Below are 11,397 nucleotides of genomic sequence, written 5' to 3' on the forward strand. Positions count from 1 at the left end.
TAGATTGAAACCTACCCGCGCTCTAAATGGTTGAATGATGTACGACAATTAAGCTTCTCCAATCAGAGCGCAGATAGTTTTCAATCCACCCATCACAGATGTCAAAATTAATTAACTTAAATCGTATTTGCGCCTTTAAATAAAGAATTATATAAAAAACGAATTTTATAAAAAAAAAACCTTAAAATTTTATGCAGATTTCAAATCTATTATATTAATTAAAATTCCTTCAAACTTATATAGTCTAATATATATTGCCCCTAGATGCTAGGGGCGCAGCCGCTAGTTATGAATAAGCTAGACGGTAATATTGAGAGAAATAGTAATCTTACTTAAATAGGCAATTAGAAATATAAAATTGATAATATATTAAAAACAAAATACATACTATGATACATACGGACATATTGAATTATAGAGCATCTGCGCTGTAGTAATAATCGTAAAGGATTTCTGCTTTAGTGCATTTATTATCTTTAATTCTCATTTCAACCAGAAAATCTGATTAATTTAACTTTCAGATATGGATAAATTTAATGGAAAAGACAATGGCGTACAAATATAAAAAGGTTTTATATAAAAAGAAAAAAACGCAAAACAATGAATATTAGATTTGTAAATCAGTTTACTTAAGTACAGCAAATTTATGAAAAAATCTGTAAAGAATAGTTAAATATAATTCAATGGTATAAAGAAGTATGTTTTTTTTGTCTGAAGCTCAATATAACGACAAATAATGAACCGATTAAAATGTTTATTTTAGGTAAGCGTGACATAGGTCCAGGATGGGTTTAGGCTGTTTAGTTATGGTATATTTTTCTATTCTTCCCTTCCACTTGAAATTTAGAGTTCCTAGATGCCAGGGGCGCAGCTGCTAATCAAACATAAATAGTCACTCATAGGTCAAAGAAACGAAATTAATTAAGCCTTTTTCAAAGAAGGTTTTTCTCTTTAAAAATAAGAGGTCTACAATAAAAACGATTGCACATCTAAATTCTATGGAAAATTTTACATCTACTACCTACTAAAAACACCGAATAGCTATAAAAATAAAAGTTTAGACTCCTTCTTTAAAAATAAATATCCATGCTCGGATCTAACCACATATTCTTAACTTGTATAAAGTTGTTATCAAATAATTAACATTATGTACCAGGTACCTGTATTCTATCAAGCATTCACAATTATTGCAAATGCGGGTTTATTAAAATCATGGATAGGACAATAGAAGTTAAAATGCTATGGTGAATATTCGTTTTAAGAAGTCAATTCAAATTAGGAAGTAAACAATATGAAAAAATAAATGTTAATGACGTAATTTTATTTATTGATGTAGATATGCAGCCACGTGTAGGCACTAACGTTTGAACTACTGCATTCAGCCAACCCTTTGACTACCTTACCTTTATCTAGTAGACCTAATAATTCCACCCATAGAGTCACCATAAAAACTAATATAGTCATTGATGTAATCTAAAATTTGGTCAGCCACTTTTAGGCCCTAACATAATAACTATTGCAAGAAACATACCCCTTTGATTGTAAAACATTTATGTAGAAGTTCTAACTGTTCTAACATATAGTCAAAATAAAATAATAGTCAATGATATTATGTCATCCAAGACTAGTCATTAACATTAAACCTTTTATAGACACCCAACCATTTGATTGCAAGACTTTCTTTTTGAAGACCTAACAGTACAACATGGTAGTGAGGTTTGCCTGTTTTGAGCCAAGACATTCCCTACCATAACTAATAATGTAGCAATATAGCAGCAATAGGTACAATTTTCAATGTCTTTAGTTATGACGCAGTTTGTCATACTTAATTTAATCCTTCTGGCTCTTTTTTTCATCAATCTACTTTAGTCTACCTGAAACTGCACTGAAATAATTGTTAAAGTTCATTGCACAGAAAAAAGTTTAAAATGTATGTATAGAGAATTTTTAGGCCAAGTTTTCTTTATATTCATCAATTAACATAATTAAGTGCAGTCAGGGAAGAAAGATGGATGGATAGATAAAGGTAGTTTCCTAGGAAAACAAAAGTTACCTCCTCTTAAAATAAATTTTCTCAATTTGTAAAATAAACAAAAATGAAAAAGTCAATATGGACAAAGCTCAAAGTAACAGATGGCCAGACTAACTAACAAATACAGACTGTCAGAGCTTTTAAGATTTAACATTATTTAGAAGTCTAAACAAGAATTCTGATGGACATACTTACATTTTAAGACTTAATCATATGCAAAGCTTATAACATTGTGCCCAATAGTGCGAGAAATAACAAATCTTGGAAATAAAATAATTAAAATCACCATGATTAAAATGGACATAAGGATTGTCTTGTATTGATTATACAGATGCTAAACTTCTAAAATTTACGAGAATAAGCCTGCCAAGTCACCAACAGAAAGAACTTTTCTAACATACCTTAGCTAAAGATTTCGGAAGGACGTACGGACGTATAGACCAACCCTAAACGTCGAAAATCATTCTTATTTTGTAGGCAATTAAAATTCCCAAAAGGAGGTTTATTCAACTGCACTGCCTAGAAATTGTTATCTGAAGTCATTATGAAATTGATGCAAAATTGGTCCATTTTCTTGGTATGCCTATATACTATATAGGGATAAGGTAGAAACAGTTTTGTGTCCTACTCTTTAGCGAAATAGAGTTATTATATTCATTGACATTCGCAAATGTGAATATTAGATGTGTTCTTTGTACTAACTTTATCCTTTTTCAATATCCTTTGACCTAAAAGCTTCTAGGGCGCTTTTTAGATTTAATAAAACTGAATTTTAGCTATTTTAGCAACTACGGCTAAAATACATTAGAGGTAGGTTGTGCTACTGCAAAGTATATAAAATGAACTGTCGCAATTGAATTTTAGACTGTAAGTTATAATGGACATATTTTTGGTGGCTGTGCGATTCATCCTTATACTAAAGTAACAGGATGTTTGTGTGTTTGTACCGAAGGATCTCGCTAACCGCTGAACTGATCGGGTTCTCCTTAACAAGGTAGATTTTCATATGTCCCGGAAAGGTTTATAACTATTTTGGGGGAGAGTACCACCACCGCCCCTAGAGAAATAATTTTTTTTTTAATTTCTCGATTTTAGAAAGAGAGTTCAACGAAACATAAATGTCAAACGCAAAATAGCCATATTTTAAATATAAAAAAAAACATTTAAAGTGCCACTAGAGGCCTCTAGTTCATAATAAAGAAACCTCGCTAAAAATAAGTCGACCATACCTTATCCATGAATTACCACAAGATTTATGCTTCTATGCAACTTTCTTCCAATTCAGGAGATAGACAAACATTCACAAAATAGAAAAAAACGACCATGACCACTTTCAATTAGTGCTGTTATCTATAATACAAAGTAGAATGATGTCTTTCTGTCCGTCCGTTCGCCTAAATTAAAATTGACAAAATAATCCCATGCTTGATAGGATCCTCTGTCCTGGAAGTTTAAGATATCTTAATCTTATTAAACTGTTAGTTAGACATTCATTTGTATTTCATGAAAAACTTTATATATTATTATTGTTTCTGTCCAAATATATGTAAAAACATCGATCGGATCTGGTACAGTTCACGATAAAATTCAACTGGAATGGAACATTTGTAAATCAAATAAGAACCTTAAGCCCGACGACAGAACGTACGTTCACACATTCTTATGACCGGATAGAATGGTTATAGATTATATGGATTAGCTAAGACACGATTATGCACATGAATGCCTGACTAAAGAAAACATACACAGATTGATTTTTTTGCAAGATAACGGCATTGTTGAGTAATTGCTATTCCAAATAAGCTGATAGCTTAGAAAGTTTTTACTTCTTGTAGTTAAAATGTTCGATTAAGCATCATTTTACCGTGAACTGTTTTTGATCCTAATAATGATCTGTCTATCTAATGTAAGTGGGTCAAGAAAAAGTTTCCATATAACTCTAAAATTATTTTACTTCTTTTTTGTTTTGCAATTAAGTTTAACAATTTATCTTTTTTCGTTGCGAAGCTACCTTACAATTGATACCTAAGACTTGTTAAAGTCGTATCTTCAGTTTCAAATCTTGTATAAAGATTCCTGTAATGTATACACTTAAGTCTAGAATCTTCAGTAAATGTATCAGAAACATTAAAAAGAAGTAAATTTTTAGCCCTAACTTTTGACACGAAAAATGATTATGTTGATTTATGATTTGATATAATAATTCCTACGACAATTAGGCAGTTTTGCTTTGGTATATGAATGTTGTCATCCTTGTTTAAATGAAAATTTATCGATGTTTATAAATAAACTATAAATTACTCTGCTCCTATATTAGCTAATTTACAACATAAATTTCAGTATGAAACTTAATAAAGTAAATCTTCATTATATCAGATAACAAGAATAACTTTGACAATGAAGAGAGGAGTTTTGAAAATTAAACAAAGAATTTTACCTGTTGTTGAAAAGACCGAGATTAAGTATGACAAAAGGGAAGACTTATAAAACCTTAACTTCTAGGCTAGCCTAAGAAATTATTTAGGATTTGGCCAATTATGAAAAAAAATCATTTGGCCTTCTTGAATATAAGTAAGAAATAACAAATATATCTACAATGAGTTTTAATATTTCATCTTACTAAACCTCTTAAAAATAATACCAATTTTTGTAGGCCATACAAGTAAACTTTCTTATTGAAAAGCTTTGTTGTATTTATTTTTAGTTATTTATCGACTATTTTTATTGTTATTTCCTATACCTTACCTGGTTTTATTTATTATTTTGTGTCAGAACCTTGCTTATATATTAGTATTCTATATGTTACCCTATAATGGTACTCACCTAAACCTAGGATTAGGTACAACAATTCTAAAGATGAAAAAAAGACTATTTCCTATTATAAATTGTACTAGTAATAAAGGTCTATTTGTCTGTAGCTTAAGTTCTACATTTTCTGAAATCTTCACATAGGTCCTGGGATGATTTTAGACTTTTTAACTTTAATCTTGGGAATGTTTTTGGCTATTTTTGCTTTCCCCACCCCTTCAGAATTCAGAGCCCTAAATGCTAGGGGCTTAGCCTCTTGTAAGGTGATATAGAAAGAAGCAAAGCAATTCTAGATTATAGTGAATAAATATTCTTTGATTATGCTAAGCTGAAAAAAGGAAACCTTTTAAGAAATAATGGTTTATTCGAGATTCAGCTTTTTATTTTTATCTTTATTATTATCCTAAGTTAATTTTATTGTTCTCAAGTCCAAATCCTATTTTTTTCTCAACTATAGAAAACCAGGGATAAAACAGTAAATAATGGAAGTTTCGTTAAGTACTATAAATATTATATTTTAAGCAATTTTTCTTCCTTGTATTTTATTACTTTTTAGAAGATTATGATTGAGGGCTTAGTTTGTCATGTGTTGTGATAACCCATTTCCCCCAAAATATCTGAACTCTTTTTAATAAAACATTTAGTTGTTTTGTCTGTATTTAAAAAATCAAGGAAGTTTAACTCGAGGCATAGGCAAACACTATCCTAATGCCTTTGAGACAAGTGGCGCTGCTTATCCTATTATATAAAGTAAGCGTTTTTTTGTTTGTCCCGAAGGATCTCGCTAACCACTAAACCGATATTGTTCTCCTTTACAATTAAGCTTCTTACAGGTCCTGGGAAGGTTTTAAACTATTTTTGGGGAGGGTGTCTTCACCCCCTCCCCCCCTCCATTAAAAAAAAATATTTTTTTTTACTCTTTTTAAACTCTTTTTTTTACTCTTTTTAAAGTATAAAATGGGATGAGGTACACTTTTTCCCCTCCTACCTTAAGTGCCCCTAGAGTTCTAGGGGCGTAGCCGCTAGTATTAAACAAAATTCCACAACCTCACCTACAATTACCTCTAGTGGGTAAAGTGTCACTTCGGGTTTTAGCCCTATCAACGCAACTTACTTCACATCTTAGAAATGCGGTATATAGTTCTGACAGTTCTAACCTTGCATGGTAATGAGTTGCACATATTGATGGGACAAGGACTTCCCCCTACTCCTACTATTGATGTCATGCGCCTAACATAGCAGCAGTAGGTTTCATTTTTTATGTCTATAGTTCATAAACTTTCATCTACAACCATGTCCCTGAATATATAAACCTTTTACACTTCTTGCCACTTTCTATTTGTGATTAGTATTTACATTATATTCATTAGTATTTATAATTGTAACAAATTAATTTCAACCAACCGTCAATGATAATTGTGGATGATATAGTTTTAATCCTATGAGATTTACCAGTCAAAAATCTTAGAATAAGATTATAAACATTGCAGAAACACTGTTACTTCATTGTGTATTCCCGTTGATTACTTACCGATATCAAATATTGTACACTATCAAAAGCCTTTTCAAGGTCGAAATAACTATTTGCAGCAAATTAAACAAGGTCAAAAAGAATTGATTTGCTGATTTAAGATGTTTGTTTTTCTTTTTTTCTTTGTTTCTGAGGATAATAATAACAATTAATGTTTAATATAGTATGCTTTATAGAAATCAGCTATTTAACATTTTAAAATCTAGATAAAATCACACAAAAAAGTTCAGGCAATCAATAAAAACAAAAAAATTTACGAAACAAGTTTATAAATACGGTTTTTAAACATTCGTTTGCTAAATAATAATAAAAAATTGAATCTACTGCAGTTGACGGTAAAATATTGCTGGTAACGAATATTGCCAAAAATTTATGAATTTCAAAGGCTGCTAGCTGCCAAACGGCTGAACGTACAGATCATGCCCGCACACTGTTATAAGCGGTATAAGAAGGCCTACAAATAATCTGGAATAGCCATAAATCAATAATGCATAATTATCTCGCAGTGCAGAGAAATGCGCGAAGTGAAGCTTTCCCTGTGCATTATTGGATCTTGGCTATTCCAGATTATTTGTAGGCCTTCTTATGCCGCTTAAAATAGTGTGCGGGCATGATCTGTAGGTTCAGCCGTTTGGCAGCTAGCAGCCTTTAAAATTCATAGATTTTTGGAAATATTCGTTACCAGCAATATTTTACCGTCAACTGCAGTAGATCCAAAAAAAATAATATTTGCGTAGCACAGCAAAAATATTTTTTCTTTGCTTTTTGTTGTGAAAACTAATTGTATTCATATCCGTGATATCTATGCAAGAAATACTAGAAATAAAACAGCCAGCTACTTTGTTTACTTAGCTTCTAATGTTATTTTTGTATACAGGCAGGTATATACACAGACATATCGTATTTATATAGTAGCTGCGCTACTAATGAAAAGCACTGTAAAATCAATATTTCAAAATCTGAATATATACATAATATTCTGTTTTTGGTCTCTACTTTTTACCAAAAATAATTTTCTTCGTCGTCTAGAGTCTCACATCCACATTGGCTGCTGTTACAATCACAAAAACCATATTTTCCTTCACCTGTAATGTTATCTATGTTTAAATCAATGTATTGTCATTGAAGTTCTATTTAATTTTGACAGTTATTGTTTGATTTTGGTTTTCAAGGATGCAAAAAGTGAATGTTAACATTTAGAAGCTTATTATTATATGGGATTTTATACCTGGAATATAATTGCCATCTTTGTCCGTCTCTGTTGCACACCAAAACTGTCCTAGATTTTTTTCAATTTAATTACTATTTTGTTTGTTTCTTAATATAAAGTGAAAGATCATTGAATATCTAAATCTTATTAACTTATGTTAGACTAGCGGTTGTGCCCCTAGCCTATGGGGGGCTCTTTATTAAAAGGGTTATATGTGGTTCAGAAAAATAGCCTAAAACCATCTGATGGGTTAAATGTAAAATTAAAATGGCCTAAAACCTTCCTTTGATCTATAAGACGCTTCACTGTAAAGGAGAACCATATCGGTTCAGTGGTTTGTGAGATCCTTCGCCACAGACAAAAAATAACTCACTACTTTATATACTAGGATATCACAATATAACTTGAAAAAAATAAATTAAAAAAATACATTTTATTTATTTATTTAATTTAAGTGCCTATAACAAAAAAAAACTAATATTCCTACAAGATTTTGAGGAGTTATTTTAAAATTTATAAAAAAATTAATTAGAGAGAAAATCAATCACCTTCAAAACCTTCTCCCCAAACCCATTCAGAGCAAGAGTCATAAGTTTTACCCTTATAACTAAAAAGCATTAGTAAAAACAAAAAAAACAAGGATGGCAACATCTATAAAAGCGAAGCTCTAAAATGGAAGGTCAAACGAACATTAACACCGGTAGATTGTCAGAACAGATTTAGCAGAATATTAATGCATAAGCACAAACAATATTGTGAGTAAATTTGTTGCAAAACTGCATAAATAGATGATACTGTTTAAGGACATACTTACATTTTTAGGACGGATAATTTTGTTGTCACAAATTAAAAAATCAACAAGTTTGAAATGGACGTACAGACTTTTTGGTAACGATTATAGAGTTGCTGCGCTTTCTAAATCGTACCTAACTGTTATAGGAATCATCATGCAAAGTTTGAAATCGATAGGACAATTCTAACCTGTTTAAATTAACGAAAAGAGCTATCCGTTACGGAAGTACGGACGTACGGACCAACACTAATTATAGAAGAGCTTCGCTATTAAAGAAAAGATATAAATATATAGTTGCATGCCTTTGATTGAATAACTTACATAAATGGGAAAACACAAGAACTACCAGTATCAGGTCCTAGATCTGTTTTACACGCAGTCTCCACACAGTTTGGGCAATCTGGACGTCTAAAAATATTGTATTTTTTTGTGAATCTTCGTTATGTTGAAATATTATAAAGAGAAAAGGAACACGAAAACTTAAACCAATAATTTCAAAAAAGTAAGATCATACCTTTATTGTTCATTCAATTTTAGGAAGTGTTTGCTAATGCCGGTTTTTTTTACTTGAGCAGTGAGGAGGGCATTAAAAAATATTAGAATTCAATAGGTCATTTAAACTACAAGCTTGAAGGTAAAAAATACATGTGTATGACCAAGGGACCGTTTTTTCTTTGGTGCTTTATAGATGTTCCTTTTAAATAATACATTTACTGAAGAAAAGTACAGAAACTATTTTTTATAAAACTTAAATTCAAAATAAAAATATGATTTCAACAACTCACGATGTGCAAGAATTTACAGTAGCAACCAGCATAATAATGGCAACGATAATTCGCAACATTTTTAGCAATAAATTAACCTCTGCTGAAGACAGTTAAAGTGCAACTAAAGTTGATTTTAGGATTTTTAAAATGTTACTTTTAATTATGTAAATTACACTAAAGCTGCATAATATATTTACTTAAATTTATAAATGAATGTTTATATTTGTTTTTTTTCTTAGTCCAAAGCATTCAAGATAAAATTGTCAAGCGCTAATTTAACCCTTACAGATCGGGCCCCAATTTCCAAATTTATAGATCGGCTCCTGTTACAGATAGAGACATGATTTTTTTCTGGTGGTTCATGTGCATTTTTAGAGAAAATTACTTTTTCTTGTCAAAGCGGTCAGACCGCTCCTTAGTCGTTTTATAGCGGCCAGCCGCTAAATATCAAAGGTCTGTAGAGCGGCCAATTTTAAAGCTAGGATTACCAAATTTTAGGTGGAACTTTATTTTTCATAGCAAAAAAATTACTTTTTCTGATCGTCGCCGAAAAGCGGCAAATAACGGAAACCGCTATTTCCGGCGGATACGGCGGTAAAACGGCGGTTGGCGGCGTCAATTAATATTTTTATCTGTTTCTTATTGCTCGAGTATTTATAGCATTTAAACGAGTTTATTTAAGTATTAAAACACTATATTTTTTAAAAGGTTCTAATCCAAATTTATTTGAGGAATTCCCATATTTTTATTACGTTTCTGTATTGAAATAAAGGATAAATAAATGAACAACACATTTATTCAAATTATTATGTAGAATGCTTATCAAAGAATAACTAATTAAGATGGTTTAATTTTAAGACATAAACTCTCACTTTTTTCAAAATATTGTTTTTCCCTGTTGAAAGCTCTTGTCATACGGGTTTAACCTAACACTTGTTCATTTTAGATGATCCACTTTTGGTTGAAGGAAAATTGCCTCCATTTTTGCATGATTGTCTGGACACACCTAAAAAATAAGAGGAGTTTCAAATATGCAAAAATTATTTATAAATTTAATTTACAAGCAAGGACAATTAACTTCAATATAAGCGAAGCTTCTTGTGAAAAATAAGCTATACAAAAAAACAAATTGTCAATCATTTTCCATTTAAATTATTGCTATGAAAATTTGATTAAATTATTTTCGCTAAAGTTTATTTTCTAAGCCTAAAATTGTCAGGTATTAGAGTAGCAATTAGAAGACATGAAAGTTAAGGAAAGGTAAAAAGATTTCAATTAAAAGTGATATTTAAGTTTATTTTTGAAAAAATGATTAGTTGGTCACATTGAAAAGTACATATACCAGTGTCTCAACTTGTTGAGTGACTTCGCTGTTAAAAATGAACCTGTATTTATTATGCATTTACATTTAAAATTCATTTGACAGATGAAAATTAAAGATTTCTAAGATTTTTTTTATAATTAAAGAAACGCCTACCAGTAACAAGCAAGGAGGGAGCGGACATCGGACTGTAAATTATGCTGGTACCCAAATTAATTTGAAAAAATCACGTACTCTCTCATTTGTTGGCACTTCAACTTTGGATACTTGATCTAGTTTATACTAACAATGTCTAACTGTTTTTTTTATATAAAAGTTTGATCTACAGGAGGAGTAATTTTAATTATAACCATTGGGGATAAACATCAACTTCTGCGGAATTATTTAGTTCATCAGAGTTATGTTTGTACAATATTCTAAAAAACTGGTATTGATTTATGATTTTTATTTTAGTATAAGTGGAAAAATGTTTGTGATATGATGCTATACATGATTTTTCAGTACGGCTGAGATTCGGTCTAACCCACTGGATAATATATAGGTTTCTAAGGCATACTATAAATCTATTCTTATACTATAAATGTACATTGATTATATATGTAAAAGAAAAAAGTAAAAACTAAGTTAATTATTCTGTTTACTGATGAGGAAGTATTTATCAGGGATAACATAGTGGTTAATGACATGTATTGAAACTAAGAGTAGAAAATGCCTTGGCTTATTTACAGGTGGAACCCAATACCAAATTTTTAATTTGACAAACCTAATGTAATAGGGAAGACACAGTGGGATCTTTTGCTAAAAAACGGGACATTTAGAGTAGACAAAAGTAAACTTCAATAAATAAGCTTGTATTTGAAGAAATGATGTAATTTCTTTTGCTTTAACTCGGAAATAACTTAAATTTTGCCTCTGTTAACTTCTAATGTGCATTT

At 30.5% G+C, this 11,397-nt stretch overlaps 1 protein-coding gene across 1 annotated transcript; it reads right to left on the reverse strand.

Annotated features, from left to right (window-relative positions):
- Window positions 1–7,111: 7,111 nt before the first annotated feature.
- On the reverse strand, window positions 7,112–9,264 carry LOC145315073 (72 kDa type IV collagenase-like). The gene is made up of 5 exons (XM_080155113.1): window positions 9,160–9,264; window positions 8,696–8,782; window positions 8,130–8,188; window positions 7,600–7,650; window positions 7,112–7,456 (listed from the first exon to the last, which is right to left on the reverse strand). Exons 1-5 carry the CDS (start codon window positions 9,216–9,218, stop codon window positions 7,371–7,373), a joined length of 342 nt encoding a protein of 113 aa, XP_080011239.1. The 5' UTR covers window positions 9,219–9,264; the 3' UTR covers window positions 7,112–7,370.
- Window positions 9,265–11,397: the final 2,133 nt, after the last annotated feature.

The sequence above is a fragment of the Acartia tonsa genome, chromosome 3, assembly GCF_053477335.1.
Source record: "Acartia tonsa isolate MP-2025a chromosome 3, ASM5347733v1, whole genome shotgun sequence".
In the NCBI taxonomy this organism is placed as follows: Eukaryota; Metazoa; Arthropoda; class Copepoda; order Calanoida; family Acartiidae; genus Acartia; species Acartia tonsa.